We start from the raw sequence: 27134 nt of genomic DNA, 5'->3' as shown, positions 1-27134 counted from the left end.
ATCCCGAGTGTGTCAAATATGCGTGGGGACAATTTATTTATATTACATGCTGACTCCGCCTCCCCAGGATATGTTCGGCATACGCGTAGTAGTATATTAACTGTACCCCATACTCTCTACGTATGCAGCCGTCAACGGTGGGGATAATGTCCTCAGCCAATCAACAGATTGTATTTAAAGCTCAAGGAATAGATAGCTAATCGCAGGGACGATGGAGGATCACGTGACCATTGTTTTTCTTTCGACTGTTGATGTCATTCTGGAAATTAGACAGCGCTTCGAATGACCTATTCCGCTACTGTAAGGTGTTATACTTTTGTGTTATGATTAACGAAGAATGGCCGTTTAGTAGAAGGATTAAGTGATTCTGGACTCTCGTGAAACAGCAAAACAAATGACTGGTATGCCTTGTGTTGTGTGCGGCCTGTATGAATGCTAGCGTTTTAACGGTATTCAGTTAGCTAGTTGCTGATGTTCACATGTCAACCTGTTTTCCCTCTCAGCTCTGATACTGAAATATCTTCTTGTGAAAAGCTGAACAATACTCAAACACCAGATTAAGGAGCACTCATTTTAATATTTTTTATGTTAGGTCATTTAAAAAAAATGTTTTCTTCGTCATTCCAATGGGCTTTATTGGCCTGAAAGTAAACAATATACCAAAACCGGCAGAATAAACAGTCTGTGATAAAATTATATAATTAATATAACATTAAGCTCAGTGTTTATTAATTCTCTACAGTATTTCCATATTGGGTGTATGTTTGTGAGTGGGAATCTAAACATTTTTGTTGTTGTTCATTACCAGGTTAACCTTAACGGCTGCTAAAAAAAAAACAAAAACGCCTGAAAAAGCTACCCAAATTAAATCAGCTGCTGTTCCTGAACTCTTTGGAGTACACACACAAAAGTTTAGTGTCTTTGCGAAGCAGACACCTATATTTTTCATTTATGTAGTCAAAAGCACTGTACGTACTGAGATTTGTAGCTATTAAGTTTGGAACACAGAAAAAGTAGACATTTTTGCCTCGCCTAGATTTTTCTGATTGTTATCATGTAACTACACACTGAATATAGAAGGTAACGACTGGAAAATACATTGGAGCTGTAGAATGAAGTCTTTTTGTCGTGCATTTCGAATTTCATCATCAGATGCACAAAAGCCTATTGTTTTGTAAAGGTTTTTGTGCATTGATCCCTGGCGTGCTCTCTCATGTGCCATTTGGATAGTCCAAGTGCCGCATCTAAGCCCCCTTTGACAGCAAATTTTAAAGGGCTGTAACTCCTCAATGCTTCAACACACGTCATCAAGAGGGCTCTAATCAAAGATCTGTCCTGAGGATCCTGTACTACACACAAAATTACTGAATAAATCATAAATAAAGCCATATTAAATCCAGTAAAATAAGAATGACACTATTGTACATTGTAAAAAAAAAATAGTCACAATAACACAATCACCATTTCTGGTAAATGGCGATTTTATTTTTCAGAGTAATGTAAAAAAAAACACAGCACAGCAAACTGCAACTATTTACAATTATTCATGCTCTACCCCCCCCCCCCTCATCATGGAATTTTCAATGTGCCAACCGGTTATAGCAGTCTCTGTTTGGGACAAGCACATGGCTTGTCACATGTGGTGCACTGGCCCTTCTGGCCTGTGCTGTACAGGCATTAGATCCTCTTCATCAGATGAAAAGCCTTTCCACCATCTTCTCTTTGGCTGGCTGCACTCATGATCAGAGGTTCCCTAATTTGTAAAAGAAGGAAAATGTCGGCCTTCATGCACCAAAACCCAGTCATTTTTCAGTGATTCCCTTAACACACAAATAAATACATTGTTATCAAAAAAAGTTACAGTTAAATGCAGGACAGTGAATACACACATAAAATAAAAACCACCCAATCCTCCCAGTAGTCCTTGTCTGATACAAATGTACAACCTCCTCCTCATACAATAACCCCCACCCCCAACTTGTAAAACTTTAGACACTTCTGGTCATCTCCATCGGAAAAACAAATCTTCTTCTGATGTTGGATCATCGTTGAACCCAAAAAGTCTGATGCCTGGAATGTCACGCTCTCTCCGTGTGAGCAATTCCACAACCTCCTGAGCGCTGAACTTGGTCTTGCCGGCGGCACGCTGTGCCATTTCGCAAAACTCCAACAACACGATGCATCACGACGAATCTCAAATGAAAGCTCTGAACGTTGTCCACCTCACCTTGCCCCTTTTATCGGGTGATGCTGACGTAATAGAGAAGCCCGCGAAACCCCAATCTACTTACAGTACACTTTCCCCTACCCCCAAACCCTGGCACATTTCAATACGTAAATCACACCACTATACAGCGCCCACGCAACACACAATATAATGGCGCCACAGCGGCGCACGGTTAATATGTCTGTGTAATGGTGCATCCAAGCTGCATCATTACATATTTCATCAGAACGGCATATAATACGAGGACGATCTGAGAATAAAACTAACCTTCTGCCTTCTGAGTAACAGGTGTTCATTTGCAGCGATAAAACTGGTCAAATCAGCACGACGACATTCTCTAATACAAATAATCCACTCTCGTGAGTCATTTAGTCACTTCGTTGAATAAATGTAGTCTGTTTTTGATGCATTCGACAATCCATTGGTGCCGAGGAAAACATGTAAATACTGTTTATGTACGTCAGCGCATAGACTCCTACTTCCTGGTTTGGTTTAACGCATGGAGGACGCAGCAAATATGGCCTGAATACGCAGGGAGTTTATGCTTCATGTGAAAACACACCCCTAGTGCCATATACCCACGTGCGGGAATTTTATTGGCTATCCATCTGTGGTTTTAGAATTTCAGGTTGTAGAGTTGACCAATAAGAACGATTGGAGAACATTTGGGGCATGTCCTTAAATGTCACATGACGCTCTCTGGATATTATTGGCTCTGGAAAATCCATTTCATAACTGATTGGCTAAATGAGGTGTCAATGCAATTCGAGGGTCTAGTCTGTCATATAAAGCATCGTGGGGCGAACGGCAGCGTTACTGTGACGCTATGAGGCTTCAAAGTCGGAAATCGTACAGAGGGCCCGGGGGCGGGCCCTTGCCAGTTAACAGTTAATGAATGGGGAAAGCACGGGTGTACTCTTGATATTTCTTTGGATGGGTTAAACTCTTGTGGACATCAAGATTATGAATCACAGATGGGCTCCAAATACCTGGGTGAAAATAAATAGAGCATTACTTATGTGTGCAATCACAGATTCCCAAGTCAGCAGCATCGCTGCCTTTGTGTGTCACCTTTCACTGTAGGAGTCATGTACAGCAACTTGTTTACTATAAAGCATGCTATCTCAGCTGGAGACACATTCACCACCTGAGGACCAAGGGTCGAAAGGGATGGATCTTTAAAGCTAACCAAGTTAGACATCATCTTGGCCTCCACACCAGCACCCTGTATTTGAACGCTTCAGCATCAAAGTGGTCTGCTGGCCTGAGCCGACACATGTCTCGTGTCAGGAGCACACTGGATTCAGTTTCCAAAGCTGTGAGAGGGACACATACAGAGCTTCTGTCAAAGATCTCCAGACTCAAACCTAATGCTTTAAAGGCTGGGAAAAATGCTAAGGCCAGTACTGAGACAAGACCCGAAGCTGATGAGGACCCAGTCACATCCACTCATGCTGCTCCCCCATCTGCATCTGCTGCTCATAAACCTGTTGTTCAAAGATCTTCTGCCAGTCCATCTCTTTCCACTTCTGCCACATTTGATACAAGTTCCATTACCTCCACTCATCTTGGCAGTTCTACCCAAGAGACTATCTCTGCCACAGTCCCAACTGTATGTGAATCGAAGGAGAAAAGACTGAGACGTGTCACTCCTGCCAACAAGGCTACTTGTGCCAGGAAGCAGAGGAGCTTCAGTCATTGAATGATGTGGAGAGCAAGAACACAGCATCCAAGCAATCCACAGCACTTTTCCATCCAAGCACCTTTTCAGTGAACCTGGGTGAGACTTACAACTATGTAGCTAATCACGTCAACTCATACTTTGGCAGCAGTACAAACACTCAGGAGAAGAAGGGGAGCATCTTGACAGCTCCTCTACTTCCTCTCAGGATCAACAAACCTCAGACCTCATCCCAGTGTCCGATAAAAAAGACTCTGCTTCCCCAAAGAGGGGGTTAGGACAGTACCTGTCCTATTCAGCTCCCACTGTGCAAGCATTTGTTGGGAACTACATTGCAACTCTTGTTCCTAAGTTCAGGACAGGTGAGTCCAAGAGTGCTGTATTGGAGGAAAAGAAATCCGAGGATGTGTCAGTGAAACAGGCTGAGGTTAGTAACGAGCAGAAGGCTGCAGAGGAGAAAGCCAAGAAACTTCTGCTCCAAAGGGAAAAGGTAGGGCTCACAGCAAAGCAATATTTCATTCATACATTTTTTTTCTTTTGCAGTAAGCCATAAATTTTAATAACCAGTTCCTTGAGGATCGTACAGACATGCTATAGAAATTTTCACTTTCATTCTGCTCCATTTAAACATTTTTTTCTGTTCTTCCTGTCTGTATTATGATCTTTGTCTATGTTTGAGTGAAACATGGTACCCATATTTCAGTATAGTATATTATAGCAGGGTGTCCAAAGTCCAAACTCTAAGCAGCGCCCTTGTTATTCTATATGCTGACCTGAAGGGTGGCGATATGCAGTTCTGGGAATCTATATTCAAAAATAACCCTCTTGGGGAGTTGTAGGGCCACAGAGAGTGTGAACTCTATAGGCTTACTGAGGTCTTTATGTTGTGGAGGTATAAGCAAGTCTGACGTGTAGTTTCTGGCAATGTTGGACCTACTTAAATAAGCATAATATACCATCCATCTATCTAATATATGTGTCATAAAATATGAGACACCATATATTATTTACATTAAAAATAACACATTTACTAAATGTTTGTTAATGACTTTTCCACTAACAAAGTTGCATTTGTATGTTCAGTTTCAGGTCAAAAACTTTATTTTCATAACCCAATTTTCTTTGAGATAGTACTTAAACATGTAAACAAGTTGATCACAGACAAAAGCTGCTAGTAAAGCAATGGCTGAAATGCAAAAATATTTTCTGAAGGCATATAGCTTTTTAAAACAGGGCTAAACAAAACAAGCTAACAACAACCTTATATTTGTGCAATGAGGAATTTAAGTATTGTATTACACTACTTGATTAAGTGGGCTTAGTAATTATAGTGCCATATCATGCATGAAAAGTGGAGTAATATGTTATATTAGCCAAACAACAAAGATCACATCTAATGCTTAAAACTAAGCCCTCACTGGTTGTATTTTCTTTCTTTCCTGTCCCAGATTATTGCAAGGGTGAGTGTGGACAATCGAACTCGGGCTCTGGTTCAGGCTCTCCACAGAGCGTCAGATGTAAAGGTCTATATCAACAGGGTGGAGGACTTAAGTTACCATCTCTTGGAGTTTCCAGAGACATGTGGTGTTGCAGTTAAGGTGAGAAATTTAAAAACAGAATAGCTCTTCTTGTTCATAATCCCAGCAGATTATTAGCAAAGCAAAGCATGTGATGTTTCCATATAGCTGTTATGCTAGTAACTAGCTCATGGAGTCAATATGTTTTTTTTATATTTAAATTTTCATGTTATGTATGCATGGTCTAGATATACTATATGGCCAGTTGCTAAGCTTCTGTAGTAATAGTATGAGAATTCTATAAGTAATGGCTCTGTCATTGCATTTGGGAATTTTCCCATGCTTGGCAAAATGTCAGTATGTCAGCTGTGGTCAGCAGGTTACACACAGATCTAAATGTAGACTGTTGCATAGATTTATCATAGCTCTAACCTATAGTATTTTAAACCAAGGCTGTTCTCTGTAAATCCAGTTTTTGGCTTAAAATCTTGTTGAAAGCATCACTTTGCAGATGGCTGCAGCAATAAATGTAGCAATATTTAGGCGTTAATGCTTTAAGGAAAAGAATGTCCTTGGGCATCTTATGCATTGCTCAGTCTGTTTGCTGTTATCTGTCATGTTTTATTTATTTATGATCAAGGTTTTAAAGATGTGCAGTGGTCACACCACTATTGACCCCCATCCATTTCTAACAATGAAGATGAAGGTCCGCATCAATTGTTCATTGCAAATTGATCACACCGTGTATGCTTTGCTAAATTCAGTCTGAATAAATAATGAAACATCAAAACTTTCCAGGTTTCAGCCTGGTTCATTGAAACAGTGGGGGTGACCTCTAATTCACTAAGTATTGATAGTTTTTCCTCTTGTTTATATAACTGCACGCTGACTGATAACAGGCAGCAGAATTGGATGGGATGCTGTGTGTGAGGCCAAATACGAGGGAAGAGAGTAAATACAACAAGAATATATCCTGTTGAACTTGGAGAATACTAGTGTTAGAGATATATTATCAAAACAAGCAGAATATAATGCACAGTCAAGAAGAAGACTGTTTATCTGTGACTGTCAGTTCTTTGCTCGTTTTGATATTTCCAGTGACTGCACATGCAGTACATTGTGCATTGTCCATCCTGCCTCTATTTCCAACTTTCCAGTTCTGGTCTCACCACATCATGGTGGATTGACAGTTTTTTCTATTTCCAGTGCTGACTGCCATGTTATATTTGTGTTTGTCAGGAGAACGTTATCCCTTGTCTCCTCCGTCTGGAGCAGGCTAACAATCTGGGTCTGAGAGCAGCAGTTAGAGAAGCACTCGCTCTGGTGGGCTATCATAAACCTGTCAAAGGCCGAGGAATAAGGATCTTGTCCATAGATGGAGGAGGTGTAAGGTACATGCTCAGCTCCCCCCCTTCATTACTCTAAGATATGAGTTAGTGATATCAGGCCTTTTCAGAGTGGTATCAAAAATGTTTCAGCCATAAGTCACACATTTCCATTAGAAGTTTAAATATTGTGCTCTTGATGAAGGGTTGGTTACTAATGCCTCATGTGTTTGCCTGACTTTTTACTTTCAGGGGAATTCTTGCCCTTCAGACGTTACAAAAGCTGGAGGCCCTGACTGGGAAGCCCACTTACAAGCTGTTTGATTATATTTGTGGTGTCAGCACAGGTATGTTGTCCTCCTGCCCTACTTTTCTATAGTCAGAGGCATGTATCTGGATTATCTGAACAAAGTGCAGTACAGGCTGCACTAGCTGCACAGATCACTCACTGACCCATTTGTTTCTCTGCTCTTTATTTTGACCTCAATTTCACCGGCAACCCCACTCCTCTCAAACCTGGTGAGAGTTAATATTATACAGTTACAATATTAGTGCTGCTTTTATTATAGGGGATTTTATGATAGATTCCTAAAATATACAGGTATATTACTATCAAGAGGGTTAGGTACTTCCCACTGTTAAATCACCACAAGGGGGTGCTGTGGATCATATTCAAACTGGAGGTTTTTTGGTTTGTTTTTTTTTTTTTTTTTCTCCTCCACAACAGATTTAAAAAAAAAACACACACACAATTTATTTGCAAAGCACACTGGACTTTAATCACTGCTAGAAGTTTCTGTTTGTCCAGCATTCTCTCAGTTCTCTGTGTTTTAATCTCCACCAGCTGGAGATGCTTTATTTTCAGATCTAGTGAGAGTTGTCAAATGTGACAACATGCCTCCTAAATTAAATGGTATTCTCACATATTTAAAACCTATCCTGGCCACATCTGGCACTTTTGCCCACTTGGCACCATAGTGACTCATTTATCCTGTTGGGGATACTTGATCATGAAAATAATAGCCTTCTTACAATGTTACTCCCCATTCATTTCCTATGAATGGATCAGCAAAGGATATGGTGATAACAGATGATCCTTCAGTCAGGTATCGTCCCGGTTCAGTACTGTATGTTATGTCTTGTGTCATCTTTGAGGATAATTCGTCAACAAGCTGCGCCTTACCTGCTGTGTTTGCTGTGTTACAAGCTCAGGAGCTCCAATGCTTTCATCTCAGTACATCTCAGTCACTTTCCTTTGAATGTCTGTGGTTGTTTTTACTCAGGTGCCGTCCTAGGGTTCATGCTAGGTGTGTTTCAAGTCCCTGTGAAAGAGTGTGATGATCTTTACCGGAAGCTGGGCTCAGATATTTTCAAGCAGAATGTATTTGTTGGCACTGTGAAGATGGGCTGGAGCCACGCTTTCTACGACAGCGAAGCCTGGGAGAGCATCCTCAAGTGAGTATTACTGTTCTGATTCATGACCAGTGTCTAGATTAGCACGACGACACAATCTTACTCTTACTCTGTACTGCAATGCCATATAACAACAATGCATATTGAATAGCCATGGAAGCAATTAAAATACAAAAATGACTGCAAACCATCTGCTGGTTGGACAAATCAGAAAATTTTATTAGGGAATAAAGATTACTATATGATTAAACATATTCAGCATTCCTAGGAAGGTTACAAAGGCACATTGGTATTATACTACCCTAAACCCAGTAAACTAAAAAATAACATCACCCTTGTGGACCTCCACAGAGAGAAAATGGGCTCTCACCTCATGGTGGAGACTTCGAGAAACCCTGACTGCCCCAAGGTGAGCTTTATGAGCTGCTCTGACTCATTATCCCCTGTTGTTCTGTTCTAGCATTGACCAGTGTGTCTTTACCTTTACTGGTATATTTCTCAGAAACCTCCTTTCTCTATTTCTCTTGCATTTTTTCCCCCTGTTCGACAGATAAAATAAACTCTAAAGCCATAAAAGACAGTAAGCCTAAAGAAGTATATAGGCTCTCAGATGTCAGTCATCTCCTCTGTGCCTCAGAGAGCAGGGATGATATAAAATTGATCTGTCAGAATGTCGACCTAGATATCATGTCTTCATTTCTCATCTTTTTTGCTCATCTGCAGCCTTGTACTGAAAAAGAAAGTTACCCCATACGTTGATTCCCTCACCCACAGGTGGCAGCTGTGAGCACCATTGTGAATCGAGGCACTCCCCTGAAGGCCTATGTTTTTAGGAACTACAACCTGCTGCCTGGGGTGCGCTCACACTACCTGGGGAGCTCCCAGCATCAGCTCTGGCAGGCCATCCGTGCCACATCAGCAGCCCCTGGGTATTTCCAGGAGTTCCCTTTAGGGAATGATCTCCACCAGGTCAGTCCCATTCACAGCTGTTAAACTGTCTCTGTGGTATATATATGTACTGTTAATGCGCTGGTCTCACTCCTTGTGTAGCCAGTCTCTTTGGGTTTTAGTAGAAACAGTGTTGCAGTTAGAGCCATCATCGTTCAGATTTTTTTTTTTTTTTTTTAAGTTTACTTTCTTGTTCTTAATTTAGTTTCAGTTCATTTCAGAGTGAGCTTGCTTTCTCACTTTGCTTCTTACTCAAAAAAAATTTCAGTTTAGTTTTTACTAATTTCAGTTTAGCTTTATCTTTACCTTTAGCTTTTGTCAGAGGCAGATTTAAGAAAATCAGAACAAATATTACTGTGATATACACAAGTGGTTGTACTGACAAATTTGAAAAAAACTCACTTATGTCTGTTTTTAATTTATTTGGTTTTATATGTGCAAAAATATAATTTCAGGCAGTTTTTATTTCAGTTAATTAAAATGTTATTTCATATTTAATTTTAGTGAACGATGTGTTTAATTAAGCCACAGAGGAAGGCACTGAATCGGGATACAAACTGTATCTCTACACTGATGACTGTGATCAGCTAATAGTCCCTAAATCACCTGCATATTTATTACTCTTTGCAGCCTGAAGCCAAACAAAAGATGATTTCACTGGCTGAACATGAATACAACTTGTATAATTTGACATATAGTTCAGGGCTTATGGTCATTTCAGTGAAAAACAGACATTTTTCCAGTAAAGCTGTTGTAGTGTTTTGTGTTAATGTGCAATTTATGGTGCTGCAAATGTGTCCGTCTGCGTCTACATTTCCCTTTGGATAGTGAACGTGAACGTGCTCCCATACAGTCCTCCAAAAATCCCAACTGCTTGTTACTGGATACAGATGATGTATGTGTCAGTCGAATGCTGAATGGTTGACAAATGGGCCGGAATAGGGAAGGGAGCGACAGCAGAGTTCACCGGGATTGGGACAAGCACAAAAAAAATTACAAGCAAGAGTAGCCCACAGACAGGTTGTTGTACCAGTGTATTTTTGACACTGCCTTCGCGCTACCCCCACTGAACCATAAATTCCACTTTATACACACTGCATGCACTCAGGCAGAAGTCATCATGGTCCCTCAATTTGTGCAGTGTGCCCCGTTAGAAGACCTTTGCTGGGAAGTTAGAATTGCACTGATATATAGTGTTTAAGGCTTGTTTCAACTGCAGTCCTCTGTTGCAGTATTAAAGGGTTTACTCTTGGTCTTCTTGATTAAAACGCCCTGGGCAGTCAGTGTTGATGCTGGAGAATTTGAAGGATTTTGAGAATCATAATGAGAGAATATTTCTGCAGCGCAAGTAAGAGGGAGGAATGCCATTTCCTTTCTGTCAGTGTTTATTTCTAGTCAGCTACATTTTGACAGAAGAATGAGGGGTAGAGCCATCGTGAGACGCACTTAAATCCATCTCCGCTAAATGAGTACGCATTAACCGTCAGCAACATAACAAACCACCAGTCCACTTTACCGTTTTGCTGATCAATAAATCAGCGAAATTTGTAGCCTCTGTGATGGAAAACAGAGGCTACTCTGTTGAGTAAAGCACAGAAGAAATAAGAAAACATACAAGGAAACACCAGAAACTAGTAGAAACACTAGAAAAACAGGATAACGTGGCAAATTACATTCTACTCCTGTCTAAGTATTCAGTGATGTAGCCTGTGTTTGACTTGGCACATCCAGGTGTGAGAATCTCTTTAAATTTACATTAAAAACACAGATGAACAGACTGTGATGAACTTAGCGCAGGCCCATCACACGTGAATGAGCATGTGTTTACATCAAAGGCAATATCCACATGGGCAAGCACCAGCACTCCTAATTGGAAGCTGTGTTAGGTGTGTAGGTGAATGAAGTGCAAGGGGGGAGAGAATGAAAGAGACTGGTTGATGAAAACCCACCTGTAGTGGGAGATTGCCCCAGCATGGCGTCTAGCAGGTCTCCCTCTGATGCATAAATTATCCCAATCCAGCACTTCCCTCATCACACAAAACTGTGTGACTGCTACATCTGCTTCATCGGAGTGAAAATACAGACAATCTAATTATGGAACTGCTTTTTCAAAATGGGTTAGTTGACGGCCAGCAGGAAGCCTCATACTGTGAGAAGATGAAACGCCATCAGTAGTTTAATATATTTAACACATGTGACATGAAATCAGTTAGAAATGTTTTATTTTATTTCAAGTCTATCAAAAGAAACTTCCAACTGAAGAACTGAATAAAAATGAATAAAATTATAAAGGTTAATTTAAAGTTAATAAATCTGAAGGATATTTTAAGGACTTGACTGGCAGTTCATGTGCATACGGGGCTTTTGCACAGGAACCGTTATGATTTGTATCTACTGTCATGAAGATAATTTACATTTGTATTCCAAATGATCTGGACTTTTGAACACCAGAGCACCAGAGTATCAGACTACCAAACCTGTATATTTTAAATGAATTATGAGCAGAAGGGCACCTTATTTGTGGTTCCTGAGATACCGATTTCAAAGCATTTAAGCTAAGATCTACCTTTATGACTAATCCATCTTTCCCAAATTCTGCATTTTGTTGTTGCTCAAGTAAAAAACTTGATTTTGAGTTTTACTATCTATAGAGAAATAATAGGCTAAAATAACTTGCTAAAATCAGTCAAATTTAATTTAATCCTAGTGCATCAAACCTTCTTTTTAGTAAATTCTGATTATGTTGATGTTGATATCACCATCATACAAAGTTGGACTTACAGATGAGGACAAAATTATTATTTAAAGTTTTTGTCAAACTTTTTCCAAGTGCTTTTTTAACAGAGCAAGGGATTTTCAACATAGCATTTCTAAACATAATGGTTTTCTTTAGAAAGTCATTTCTAAACATAATGATTTTCTTTAGAAAGTCTAAATTATTTCTGAATTATTTCACAAAAAAACAAGATTACCGGGGTCAATATTATCAGCCTCTTCAAAAGCTGACCTTTTTACTGAGCCATAGCACAAATAATTGCCAATTTTGCAATGCTCAAAAGTTAAATCTGAAGGTTATCTTCCAATTTACACTCACTATTAAAAACTTCAGCAAAGGTCTGAGCTGTCACTTGAGAAGCATCTTGCCAAAATCAAAAGAAATCACTTTTGACTTCAGAAAAAGAGTTGTTGATGCTCACAAAGCAGGAGATGGCTATACAGAGTTACCTCAGCATTTCCAAGTGTCAAGTGGACGCCAATTTAGTTCATTGAGCAGGTACCCATATGCCTTATGACTGAAATTTACAGCCTGGGTTTGAGTCCGACCTGTGGCCCTTTTTCTCTTTCCTGTCTACTCTTCACTGCTCAACTGTTGAATAAAGGCAAGAATCCCAAAATAAATCTTCAAAAAGAGAGAAAAATTCAAAGAGAGCCAGTACAGAACAAGCCTGGCAGAGGTAGGAAGCAAAAGATTTCAAAGATTCTGGAAAGAAAACAAGTGAGAGATGTGTCTTAAGAAACCAGAACAGCTGCCAAGACACTAGTGTATGATTTAGCCAAGTTGGGAATTGTAGTCTCAAAGAAGACAATCACTAGAATCCTGCACAGGAATGGACTGCAAGGTTGCAGACCAAGAAAAATAGAGAGACACCTGCAAGGCAGACTAAGGTACACTAAGGATAACCTGGAGAAAGATTATGCATACTGGAAGTGCGTCCTTTGGTCACATGAGATGAAACTAGAGCTCTTTGGCCATAGAGACGCTGCTTATATTTGGAGAAAGAAGGGAGAAGCATCCAAAGCATCGAACACCATTCCCACGGTGAAACACAGTGGATCCCATTGAAAATCTGTGGGCTGAACTGAAAACCAAGGTCCATGCCAGAAAACCATCTCAAATCTGGAGCAGCTTGAGAGATTCACCAAAGAAGATTGGATGGGATTACTCCGGAGACGTGTGTGAGACTTGGTAAAAATGACAACAAGCGACTGCAGGCTGTTCTCCAGCAAGAAGGATACACAATTGACTATTAGCAGTGGGAGGCTAATAATTTGCTGTTTAACTGCATTTGGTAAATACTTGGAAAAAAAAAAGAAGAAGAACTTTTCGTAGGGGAGCTAATAATTCTGTCCTCATCTGTATGTCAGTTTTCTCTGTTCTCTTCTCTGTCAGATATAATTTTAATGAGCTAACTATTATTAGAGACTAAAATCCAAGAACAGGATTTATAACAAGTTCCTGTTAATATACTGTTTCGTGGAGCTGTTGAGCACTCTAATTTCCATGTGAATGTTTGGCCATCTTCAAAATGCCACCCAGTCTGATGACTTACTTAGTGCCTGCTTGAAACCAGCTGTGAACATAACATGCTATTTGTATGATGTCAAGATTCCCTAGAGAGAGAGGCATCTCACTCTTTTCCACAGACGCCCACAGACTTTCCCATTTAATTCAAGCCCTCAGACAATCCGCCTTTTGTGATAGCGACCTCAAGAGTTGCTACGGCATGTACTGAAAGAAGGTCGGACTTCTCGTGCAGCGTTTGAAGAAAGTCGATTGTTTGTTGATGTTTCTGTGATTCTGCAGGCTGGAATAGAAAGCTGATGGAGAAGCACCTAGATTCTATAGATTCCTCCAAGTAACATTGGGGAAATTGTAACTTGGAGCAAGACCTCTGAAGCAGAGCAGCCATGGCATTATCACAGCTTTACACTCACAAGAGAGCGAACAAGGGGAAAAGAGCAGGAAAAGAAATAGATGAGATGAAGGGAAGGAGGAGGCGCATGCTCCACATTAAAGCTCGCTCAGTTATCTTTGCTCTAAAGAACACAGAAGTAAAAGACTTCAGACGTTTCACAGTGGATGCCAGGAATGGTGAAGAGGACCCAATTTTTTCCGCCAAGTTGCCATGGCGTCTCCTGAGGCGATTGGGAGGAATGGGAGCTTGTTTTGTGCCCACCCCTGCCAGCATTTGATGGGAGGCATTGGACTAGTGGACCACCACCCCCAGTGCGACCCCCTTAAGAGCCCCAACATGGCACCGTGCTCAGCCGAAAGACCTCACTCAGCCACAAATGAATAGGTCAAATCAGCACTCCCATATGTTTGTCACTAATGAACGAGGGAGTCGACATAAATTAGTATAAGAAGGCATTAAATGTGGCAGCTGTGACTATAAAAGACATGAAAGAGGCAAAGGGTCTGACATAATTAAATGCCATTCCAAGGTGAAACTGAACATATCCTAACATTTTGGGTTTTTTTTTTTCCTTTTCCTTTTCCCCCTCTTAAAGGCCTCTGGAGATGAAGTTACTGGTCATAAATTATATACTTATATATGGTACTAACTCATATGAAGGAGAGAGATATTGTAGATTCAGGGTATGAATCTGAGCTTTTAACCACTTTCTCATCCCTGCTCTCTCTTCCTGTGTTGAGCCCTGGGAACTTGGCCTGCAGACTGTTGGAGGATGGAGCTCACATTTTAGCCATGCTGCAGACAGCTTCCTCTTCCGAGACTGACTCAGGATCTTTTTCCCTTGAGTATAAGCCCCATCTCCGATTTTTAACAGGGGAGGGTGGAGTGGCTCCAAGAATGTACTGAAGTAGTGTATTAAAAAAAATCTACTGACTAATGTACTTGAATAAAGAGTTAAAAAAAAAAAATTCTTTGGATTTGATGCAGATATCAGTGATGGTGTCTTACAGAGATTCTCCTTACTTAAAGGTGAAGATGTATATCTGTGTTTATAATTTATGTGTTTACTCCAATCAGCCTTTGACTAAGATATTTTATTCCATTTAAAGTTTGAAAAACATTTACATTTCTGGTAGCAGGGTGTTTCAGATTTGTGTACCCTCAGTTAGGAAAATGACTGGTTTGCTGTCCCCCCCCCCCCCCCCCCCCCCCCCCCCTTCACACCCCAAATGTAGTGGCACCTTGGCTACTGTAATAGAAGTATAGAAATAAACTGTAAATCAGTTAAATATCAGGTTGTTATGGTAGTAACAAAAAAAAAAAAAAAAAAAAGAAAACATTGTCAACGTGTTATAGTGTCTTTAAAGCTTAACAGCATTCCTGTGATAGAAGTGACCAGTTTAGTTTCTACTATTTCTGAAAACAGGCCCCTAACACAGACTAATGGGAGCCGCACAGTTCACTTGAGTAAAGTACAGCAATTCATAAACAAGTACTAAATAATCACAATAAAGCGCAGCAGTGTAGTGCACAATTATAGCTGCTTAATTCTGATTTGGGGAGGCAGGCATGTGTTAAAACGTTTTCTAGTTATGAGTCTGACATTTTTGATTGGAGATATTATTTTCTACTATCTCATGTCTCATTTCGGCTCATTGGGGGATAATAAGGTGATATTTCATTGTGAATTTTATTAAACCCTTAAAACAGCAGATTTGCTCCTTTAATTCTCAAATGTACTGACTTCAGACCAGCGTTCGCTCATTTGCTTGCTACACTGCAATGCTCTGTTGATCAGACCTACCAGTGGTATTAGATAAAATCAGAACTGCTAATACATGTAATTCAATGCAATATAATACATGTTATTAATAATTTAGCCATTATTTCTGTTGTGAACAGTGTTGAGGGATGTAGCAGTGATCGGTAACACACGCCAGCAGATCTTGAATCAGCATACCGTGCATGAATCCAACAGATAAGTGGTAAAATATAATAGAGTTGTAGTTGTGATTATTCTGAAAAAAAAATTACGTGTAGTGTGTGAATGAAACTTAAGCTTTGTTAAAACTCCTCTAACAAGTGCATTTTACTTGAAAGATAATTAAGTACATTGTTCGCACCCACCTCTATTGTCACATTGCCTCTGTTTACTCAGCTGACTACTTTTTTTTTGGTTCTGTTGAACACATGTCTTCTCACATGCACAAACACTTGATTGTGCTGGCACACTTGTTTGAGGATTAGGCTGGTCCACTACTTATGTTGACTGACTGCTGTGTGAAAGCTTTAGCAAATCTTCCTCATCTCTGACCTCCTTGCCTTTTCACAGTTGCACATCACATTAAGATGACTACTTACTGCGTGTCTCCAGATGAGATTCCTTAAAATGACAGCTTTAAACCTCGCATTGCAATATATTGTCATGAAGGTGTATCTTCAATCATCCCCTTAGCAGAACAGCAGGGGGATTTGGTTTAAATTGTCCAGGGGATGAGTTTAGAAATTATGCTTTTTAATATGATAATGCCTAGAGTGACTTTAGGTTGAGTAAATATGGATGAGGGTTTCTCTAACCATTTATATCACTTCATGAATTGTCACAGTTTAATCTCAGCGGCTACTGTTGGCAAGGATGATTCATTGTTTCAATATTGGGTGTTCATGTGTGGTCATGTATTCACAGAATGTGTGGGGAAAGGTAACTGTCCACAGTATATCTCAATTGTTTTGTCTGCCTGGGGCAAAGCTGGCACTCTTACAGATGAGTCCTTCTTCTGTTGATAGCCTGGGAAGATGATTTGAACCTTAGTATGACCTGAGGGGCCCATAAAGCTATAGGGCCAAGTGGAGAACTAGTCCACGTAATCACTTAATATGGCATGAAGACCTCTGACTTGACCTGGCCACCATTTAGGACTGGTGCTCACACTTTTTCAGTTTCATCCTTGCAGATCACAATGGTGCCTTTTATGTGGCTTGAAAGCCATTTGGGCAATTCATTTTTCTTAGTGAGCAGATTTATTTTTCTGATTGCATCCACAGTGACTGGAATAGCTTCATTTTGTGTGCAAATGGTATGAATTGATTTTGAAGCTTCATAGTTATTTTTTTTTTTTTTTTAGCTGTCTAATTATCTGCTTATCAAGCGGATGACCATCTCTGGAAGCAGTCTGGTATTGTGACAGATCTAATCGGATGTCCATGACTTATGCAATTCTTCCTTAATTAATCATTTGAGAGAAGGGAGCCTCATTGGCAGAGCGTCATAACAAATCACTACAGAGCTTAGTGCTCCTCAGTCCATGTCTGTCAGAGGAGCCAAAGACGTAAGTGTAATGACTAAAGCTTCTCCCCGGAGCTGAGATTTGAATGCTACACCAGGCTCAATTTCAAAGGTTCACCTCATTTAGATTTAAGCTGACGCTCTCTTCTTTTCTGTGTTGTGGTCGTTCATAATGAACCCTTGCACAAATGAGTATTGAAGGTTTACCCACGGGTTAGAGAGGGAGAGGGATGGGGAGGCACAGGCCGAATGAATAGGATGAAGTTTGCTGTCCCAGCTAATGGGAGCTGACATACATTGGGGCGTGAAATGACTTTTAGTGATCTCACGATAGCGCCTCTTTGCTATTCAAATCAGCTCTCCCCCTCTAATGCAGCTTAAACTGACACAATGCAGATAAGCGCCCAAAAGTTAATGACAGTGGACAAATTTTGAAGCAGCAGTGTAAATCATGGAAGTCTCAATATTGTGAATTTATCGTGGCTTGTGTCCTCAGAGAAGTTTTATTTCAGAATATACTGTAAGAACATCTTTTAAAAGCCGTTTGGTAAAGAAAAAATGCTCCCTTAGGTGTGGGAGCCCCAATTAGTTGAAATTTGCTATATTTGCATTTATAGAAATGATGAGCTCATTTGTGAATTAGACATTAGACCCTGAAGGGGTTAGGCGAGGCCAAACAAGCTTTGATCCTCTGGAGCATTAACTAACGGATACTACCGGAAGAAAGACTCAAACGCTGTCACAGGAAATCATTAAGTCTTTCTGGAAGCCAGAATTCAAAGTTGGCATTCCTCTCTATCTGATGGAAATTTTAACTTCAGAGGGGTTAAATCTCGGTCAGATGATCACTAGTGGCAGGGGTGTATTCTCTGTAAACATTTGTCTGTTGACACATGGCATTTCTCTTTACAGTGAGATTGAGTCGTTTCGAGTATAAGCAGCATTACAGCTCGAAATCCTTGTAAATGGAAGTGACCTTTGCCTCGCATCATGCTGCGTGTTTGACAGACAGCTTGAGTAGGGCCATTTTGTATGCAACCTCATTTGCAGTTTGTCCCAAGTGGATTATAGTTTCAACTTAATTCCTCATCCAAATATGCTCTGCCCTCAAGAATCTTTGTGTTAAAACGTGGCTACAAGTGTGGATCTTTCAATAAGAAAGTAGAGCCTGAGCATTCATAATGGCCAGTAAATAAAAATCAAAAAGGTAAAGAAGAGACCCTTCACCGTTCAACCATCAGTGTTGATGTTGCATAGTTTTTCCACCAGTGGATTCTCTGTGACTTTACTGTTGACAACTTCTTTGGAATGCCACAAACACAACAGCTGTCTGATGTATGCAAAGTCTGGAAGAGTGTGAATGAGTAACTAAATAATTACATGTAACTGTTGTTAGGGAAATCTGTGTTTCATCTGTCTGAGAGATTTTGTTTTTTAAAAAAAACTGTTGTCCAATAAATTGGAATATTGGATTTTTAAATCACCAAATATTGGCATTGGTCTGAAAAAATACTCGGTTGGTATTAAAATAATCCAACAACCAACCCTCATGCTGATTGGCTAAAGAACCTATGCAGTCTAAGCTTGCTAAGCTTAGACTGGATAGGGTCAGCAGCATTCCAAGAAGCAGTAAGCATTGCAAGGCTAAAAACAAACTCTTGCTGGCTGCCTTGTCTTCTGGCTCTAGCTTTTACCATTTAATTTATTGACTTCCCGTCCTTGACTGCCTGATAAGATTTCAGAGTGTATAAAAAATCTCTAGGTAGGTCTGCTTCTTCTTCTGCTGTTGAACAGATAGAGTACAATGGCTTGAGGTACAAAGTAGTATCGTATTAGAATACAGCACGGCAGTAGCTGGTTAGCATGCTAACTTCATTAGATATTTCCACAGCACAATACACTTTAATATAAAGTCATTCTTTTTATAATTTCACTTAATTTTTCATGTTTTAAACTGTTTCTACAGTCTTTAATAGCTCACCTTTTGCTAAGATGGGATACTACCAGTACAAATTCAGCATCTACCAGACTGTTTTCACTGTAGTGATGCTGTTTTTGTCTAGACACCTGTGTAAAAAGATAACTATACAAATAATCTTCAACTGCTTATACGTTGAAAAAAATGAATATGTCACAGAAAGAAAGCCCGGCAGTCTTTCAGTGGCGCACTAGGTCTTTTTCACTTTCAAAAACCAGATTTTTCTAAAGGCCTTGACCATTTTTACCCGCTCTGGGCTCCTCCAGCAGGTGCACCGAAATGTAGACAAGCTAAGGCATTAAGTTCCTCGCTCAGACAACCATTGCACAGTCTGCTTCTAAAGTTATATGCTTTGGCACTGTGTGCAAGCATGACCACTGTGCCTGTGAAACTTGCCCCCAGCTATTAAGCACAAAGAACCCATAACTGGACCAGGACTGTTGCCATAATTGCCACAGAGTTCAGAAAATGGAGCCTCTCACAGTGGGGTGAGTGATAAGAAAACTGCTTAGTTGTTTTGTTACCAGCTGGGTTCGTCTGGTGCCCACTGCAGCAAGTCCCTCTAAGTCTCTATTAGGGGCACATCCAATCCGGGCATTTTCCTCCTTTTTTCTGTGATTCATTTCTTGGTCTGCCAGACAACCTACTGGTGCGTAATGATGTGCTTTGGACAAACGGCTACCTCAGCAGTTCTTCTATGCTTTGTGATAGAGTGAAGCCTTCTTTGTGTGACTTCCATCTCAGCCAGTATAGTGGGTGCTCTCTGAGGTTCTGGCTCTAACAAGAAATGATATCAGTAACTAACTTTAAGGTTGATTTAGTAATGATTCACATAGTACATTGTCATAACAAATTACTTCATTGAACTCCTCTGTGATACAGTGTGACTCAGCGGCACCAGAGATATGTGTCTTTGTAATTTTTCACATTAATTAATTTTTAAACACTGCAGTACGATCCACAGAGATCTGCTGAATGGGTTATCCTACCGTTTTTGTACAGACATTATTGGCCTTTGGATTCCTAATCACCCCTTGAATTTCACCATCGTACTATACTGAAAACATGTGAAATGTTTAACATTTAATAAATGAAATGTCCTGCGACCGACTGGCGACCTGTCCAGGGTGTACCTTGCCTTTCGTCCTATGACAGCTGGGATAGGCTCCAGGAATTTTAGTGTTTGTTTTTAAAAGATATCTGAATCATTTCATACCTTACAGCCAGTTTTCCCTTGATCTACTTATTGGTATGGTGCTTATCCACTGCTTTGGTTTATGGCCAAATTTCAGCAAAACTAAGTATGTTTCTATCAGTGAGCTATAAAAACACTTTTTTTTATGTGTAAATTGAACACTGGGGTGGAATAAAATATTGCAATATAATGTATATGTTCTGTTTTTCAATAGTTTTAATACACTAGAGCCAAATGAAGATATTTGTTGAATTATGCAGGCACTCCAAATGAATTCCTTCCCCAGATTGATTTACCAGTGTCAGTACTACACGCCTACTCATGGTGTTACTCGAATGAAGATAAAGTGAACTAAAGTCTGGTAAAAAAGAAGAGATTCACTGAGGAAAATAACATTAATTAAGTAAACAGACAAGATGAATAATGGTAATAATACACATGCACACTGACACCATAATATGGTCAGTGAATACATAATTCCTGCTTTTTGCAGTTATGCAATAGGGGAATTTCTTTCTAGGATAAGCAGAAGAGGATGGATGAATGATGGATGGAGTTCTTGATATCGATAACATTATTAATTATTGTCTCGCAATAAGTATTGTAATAATCACGAGAGAATGGTAATTATGTCTCATTTACTGTGATAGTAATATAATGTGAGTTGAGTAAGTGCTAGTTTCCACATCTGTGAGTATGCAGGGGTCCACTTGGGCTCAAGTGACATGAATTTTATCGTCAGAGGGTGAGCTGTGCGGACGACCACATGCCTACAAATCTTTTTTTTTTGTGACTCTCTGGGCTCATCCACACCTACACTACAATGAAGCAACTATGTACGTGTCCTTCAGGCAGACTGCAGGCACCCTTGAAATTAGTATAATAGGAATGACTACTCGTCCGTGATGTCTGCAGCTGTGTCAGTGCCCGCAATCCCCACCTTTACTCTGTGATTCTACCTTCCAATCAAGATGGTCTGACTTTTTCTACAACAATAAAGCCAGAAGTTTGTGTCTCTAGTTGATTCATCATCACAACACCAGCTGTAGACTGTAACTCCTGATATCTGTGGTCAATGAATGCCTTTATGATTAATAGACAGGCTACTGGCTGTTTGTCCAAACTGAACAGATCAATCATAACCTTTGTTGCCTCTCAGAATCATTAAAATGTCTCATTGGTTTTTGGTTTTGTTTTCTTTTCTATTTTGATGGAAAATGTGCTTTTTTGCTGTATGGAAATAAATTATAGAATGAACTGATGTTGCACAGACTGTAAACATTTTACTTGCTTAATTTAAAACTCTGTCAGCACAGTTTGAGTGTTAGCATGCTGACAGTGGCAGTTGACTCAGTAACTCTGTGTCTAAGTCAATCATAACAGAGCTCCAAGTGAGCATGCAGACCCTTAAGCTTGTTTTACTGTTATCTTATGCCAAATCAGTGCTATTTAGCACTCCAAGTTTAACTACTACATTAAGTTTTTTACAGCTATAATGGGAGCTGTGCCTCCAGTCCAGCTACAATGCAGTTTATTTTGGATTAATGTTACAGTTTTTCATTTCACGCTCACAAATTTATACAAACAAGGTGTTTCCTGCCCAGTGCTCGGTGTGTCTGTGAATACACTATCAGAAATGCACACAATTATATGCATTGAACATATGCTTTCAGTCAAACATGGCTATATAAACAAGCATCATTGCTCTAGGGTGTCCCTAGACATTTGGGGCCCTGCAGCCCCCCCCAGCCCTGCTTCCTTAATGAGAACTGCCCCTGTGTGTTTGATCCTGGTGCCAGCCCCGCGGCCCCTAAGCCTCATGCCTATTCAACAATCCCACAGCCTCTCCAGTTACTCCCCCCCACTGCCTTGGGTACAATATGGATCCAAAGCAAAAGCACTCCTGGGCGTTTGTTCGATATCAAAGCAAGTCTGACTAAAACTGTGAGGGAAGGGGAAATGGGGGACTCTTTGTTTAATAGACTTACAAGTAGCACTGAAGCTGCACATTGATTTTTTTTTTTTTTTTTTTCTTTTCATTTTGTCAGATGTTCTTCTAAATTGCGTCTATGACTGTTAAAATCCATGAAAGGTTTCAAACCCCAATTATTTGGTTTCTCTGACTTTGTCTTGGCATAAAACACCATAGAGAACTAGTAAGTGGGTTCTCTAACTGCCACTTCTGTTTTTTCCACAGGATGGAGGTCTGCTGATTAACAACCCCACAGCACTTGCTATACACGAGTGCCAGTGTTTGTGGCCTAACACGCCTTTGGAGTGTGTGGTCTCACTCGGTACGGGTCGCTTTGAAAGTCCTGGCAAAGCAGCACTGCATATACAAGCCTCAAAGCAAAACTCACCAATGTCATCAGCAGTGCCACAGACACTGAGGGTAAGGGTGCACTGCAAGATGCATTGTGTTTTTGGAAATCATTTTTTCAGGGTTTCACAGCTCTTGCAGCCACTAAATGTACAACTAAATTCTAAAGCTCAGCTGTATAAACCGAGAAGTGGCACAGAAGCTGAAACTTGCCATCACAGGATTAAGTTAACCAGTATAAAGATGGATTTAATACAAAAAGCTACTCCCTTTGTTTGCAGTGTTGTTTCAGGTGTGTTTATTGTATTTCCTCAACACAAATTACTGCACATTAATAATGAGCATTTGCAAAGACTCCCCATTTCTTTTCTGAAACAGTAAAGGGAAAGAATGGGCTTTTGATGTTATCATTTTAGAAAATACTGCACCGCAAGTTGACTTTGTTCTAGATAAATCCCACTGTGGCCCTTTGTAGTGGCAACCTCTTTGTCTCCTTATCACCTCTAGACATGGGCACTTCTGCTGTGCCTAAATTTGGCTCGTTCCCCTCCCTGTTGCTGCTGTGGTGCAGCGTGTGACCTAGATGCTTCTCTGCACTTGTTCGTCCTGTATTTTGGGATTAATCCCTTCCCAGCTCTCCAGTGGGCTTTATTATTTAGAAACAGCAGATTAGAAAGAGTGTTTATCACAGATTTTCTCTTTTTCAGAAGCTTAGTGTTCACAAGCCTCCTAGTTTGTCTTTGGTGTATCAAGCTTAGCTATGTTTGTTGTTGCGGACAGATAAGGCTGGTCTAATAGAGTTTCAGAGACAAAGATGGAAAATGTTACTCTTATAATATCTTCAGATGTATTTTGGAAAAATGACCTTGAGCCACTTCTTTCTTAAAACAGCTCTGCCTTTTATAAAGACCTGCAACCTGTTTGCTTAAGCACAGGGATCCTAAAGAAGCTCCTGGTGTCTGCTCATTGCAGCTTGTTTGGTGAATATGTGGATGTCTTACGAGATTCAGAAAAAAAGTGACAGAAATTGAAGGATTCTGGAGTCTTTGTGTTAATATTTGGATTTTCATACCCAGTAGAGCTGATAATAAAGTCAGCTTCACAGTACAAGCTCCTTTTATCCTTTAAGATGACTAACAATATCACTACCTAACAACAAATCCTTTCTGCAGAGGGGAAATAACAGTTTTTAGTAGTTGGCACCCAGCTGGAATTGCAGAATGATAGCTGATAGGAGCAGGACCAAATGATTGACAGTAGGAAATGTTGGATACTGAGTGATTCATTAAAGGAAAACACAACAAAGTTAATCTGAGTTAACCACGTGCATTATCTCATGATAGTAAGCTAGTCTCGTCTCAGGATTTTTGCAGTTTCACTTATCTTACTCCAACTCTTCAGTGTATACAACTTTTTAGCATGCAATAATCTTAACGTCGACTGACTATTAAAAACTCACCAAATCACCTCCAGATAAGTTACTCGCAGGCAGCTTGTTTTAACTCTTTGGGAACACAGACAAAAAAAAAATTCCTGTAACCTTTTCGGGTGCTTCAGGCCTGTTTTGTTACCCGCTGCCTGTTTGTTTGCATTTGTAGGTTGTTGATTTAAAACTGCTCATTCAAGGCAGATGAAAACGGCCGTGATAGACAGGCTAGACATTTTCACTTGGTATTACCTCACACTCTAGCCCTGAGCGCTTACTCAGTGACACTTGTAATGCTATAACAGTGTTGATAGATAAGATTTGACTTTGCTAGCCCCTCGTAAGGCAGTCTGTGAATGTTTGTACATGTTGTGACTATTAGGAAGTTAATTGTGTATTTAAATTTTTTTTTCTCTTGTATGACCTCACGTTTACTTCTTTCTCCCTCTAGAGGTTCACGCCATGCTAGACGCCTTCCTTCCCCCAGACACTTACTTCCGTTTCAACCCCTACATGAGCGAAGATATCTCCTTAGACGAGAATCGTCAAGAGAAGCTCAATGCGCTGCAGGCTGAAGGCATCCGTTACCTAGAGAGGAATGAAGAAAAGCTGAGCAAGGCTGCGCGTATCCTCACCCGAGAGAAAAGCTCCATCCAGAGGATGACTGAATGGGCCAGGCTCAGGGTTGATATGTATAATGGTCTGCCCTTTTACTCGTCCAAGTTTTAGATTCCATGTGAGCCCCTTTTTCCTGGCCCATATTAGCACGAACACTCTGACCTTATGTCATGTCACTGAGGTCCAAGTGTCATAGTTGTTGACTTACTGACCTGTAGCTCTGAAGAACATTGTGTATATGCACAAGTAGGTAATGTATACAACATGCCAAATGCTACTTCCTCCTCACTCTCACTTGACACTTTGATGTGATTTTAGTTTAAATGTGCCAACAGCGGTGGCAGTGTAAGATGTATCTGGTGTGTAACACTTGACTTGGTATGGCATTTTAGAAGATCTTTTAACTGGCTTGTCAATTTGGAATTGACAGGAGCAGTTTAACATTTAAGTTATTTAGTTGCCAAAATCAGTGCCAATCTTGTGTCCCAAATACTCAGCTATCTCTAGCAGACTGTTGGGCTAAATTAAAGACTGAACTAAATACTGAAATCTGTCTGGATTCTTCAAAAGGTAATTAAATCCAGAATCTGCCTAACTAGCTCTTTTCTCGGGTCAAGTCTTAAAGCTAACTTAAGCTAACTAGCTGCTGGGACTAGCTAAATATTAGCGAAAGGGATGTTGATGTTCTAATTTAACATTTGGATAACCTTATCTCCTATGTTGTCAAAAGATTCCTTTAAAAAAAACAAAAAGCAGAATACAAAGATTGAGTTTCATAGATAAGCTAGCAATGGTGGCATTAACAGTTTCCATCCCTCAAGAGGACCCTTATTAACCATTTGCTTTCATGTTTTTTCTGAAAACCAGTACATCCTCACAAACCATATTGTATTCTCACAGAAAAAAAAAGAAAAAAAAACATGTATTAAAAGAGTTTTTGTAAGTCATCTAATCCAGGTCAGTCTGAATTAATGACTAAAGATTGCACAACAAATGCAGCAGCTACTGGTAAACTGTAATTGTATTTGTTCCTGTAATTGTGTAACAATAACACTGGCACATGAAAGTCCACGTCAGGCATTACAGAACTGCAAAGTATGTAATTACAGTGTACATGTGATGCTAAAAAATAAAGATGAATATGAATCATATACACATCGATGGGGGACAAATCTGAGGAAAAAAAACAAAAAAACAACTTAAGTGTGTTAGTGAGGTGTTAGACTAAGTTGTATTTTATGCTGCTTTCATTCTTATCGCACTAAAGGTGTTTGCAGTGGTTTGCCCTGCAGAAAACAAACAACAGAGCCCCTAGTGGTCAAGGCTTTTTTGATTTGTCACCTTTATCTACATTTTGATAAGGATCCAGCTACAGCCACACTATCATAAAGGGTGGATTTTTATGTGTTATTTTAACCACAGAGTATTTTAGTTCAGTTGTTCCAAGCGCTTTTATCATTGTGTGCTTTATTGTTCGGTTTTCTGGAATCCCCGCAGGCTATTCACATTTTCTGCTCTGTCTTTAGTGTGCCCTCTTTCCCTTTGATGCCTGTTCTCAAAAGCCTCTTTTACCCTTTCTACCTTGAAGTGCTGTGTTTTAGTCACGACTCTGCTGCACTGTACCATTTGTTGAAATCACACAGGGTTTATCTGATGGGCTGGATTAAAAACAGATGGCTGCTTTTTGATTTGCTAAGACGTAAAATAATTTTCATATGCTGCTACTTGTGTTGCAGATAAATGCGCTGCAGACATTCATTTCCATGTCTAACCTGGTCACGTACTGTATTACTGATACTACAATGTGTCGGCCGCCCCCAGAGGACCTGCAGCCAACACAGATATCACCCAGATTAATATGATTCCACTCATCTCTTGTTGGTCCTGTGTAAAGACTGTTTGAGAGTGTAATTAAAACTCACCACTGAACCATGCTGCATTCTGCCTCCTAATTGTATGAAGATTAGATCATTGTTATCAGAGGAAAGCTGCAGTTTCTCTTCCTTCATCCCAGGAAGAGATGAGGTGGAAGGAAGAGAATATCAAGTACTCACAACTGCTTAATTATTCTGACAGAGATCTGAAGTGATAGTCATTCCCAGTTTTTTGGCTCACTGTCCAGGGTGCTTGGGTTGATTAGCTATTTGTAAAATTACTACTACTATTACTACTTTGTTATGTCTGTATCTGCATTCGTTGGCCAGCCTTAATCATTTCTCTAGCGGCCAGTCCTGGATATGGCTTTTTCTTTGCAACTCTGCCCAGAGCATCGGCATCGTCTGAAGTTCCTGCTCACGGCTGACATTAACTCTGGTGTTTTGCTGCAACAGTATAATGAAACTGCCAGTGGAGGACCTGTGAGGTACATTTTTCTGAAGCTAGAGCCTCTGATGTCCTTGTCTTGCCCAGTTGTGAACCAGGGCCTCCCACTCCTCTTTCTATTCTGGTTAGATCCAATTGGCAGTGCTCTGCGAAGAGGGTGGCACATATGGTATGAAATCTT

General features: G+C 40.1%; 1 protein-coding gene across 1 annotated transcript; it reads left to right on the top strand.

The window, feature by feature from the left end:
- Window positions 1-196: 196 nt before the first annotated feature.
- LOC115782071 (calcium-independent phospholipase A2-gamma-like) lies at window positions 197-25482 on the top strand. Its single transcript, XM_030732065.1, is given in 13 exon segments — window positions 197-401; window positions 3115-3906; window positions 3909-4088; window positions 4091-4398; window positions 5357-5506; window positions 6665-6816; window positions 7003-7097; window positions 8034-8205; window positions 8515-8572; window positions 8938-9132; window positions 22465-22588; window positions 22591-22659; window positions 24465-25482. Coding segments are annotated over 12 exon segments (2184 nt in total). The 5' UTR covers window positions 197-401; window positions 3115-3503; the 3' UTR covers window positions 24743-25482.
- Window positions 25483-27134: the final 1652 nt, after the last annotated feature.

Source organism: Archocentrus centrarchus, chromosome 6 (genome assembly GCF_007364275.1).
Source record: "Archocentrus centrarchus isolate MPI-CPG fArcCen1 chromosome 6, fArcCen1, whole genome shotgun sequence".
Taxonomy (NCBI): Eukaryota; Metazoa; Chordata; class Actinopteri; order Cichliformes; family Cichlidae; genus Archocentrus; species Archocentrus centrarchus.
This window is presented reverse-complemented; position numbering and strand designations above follow the sequence as displayed.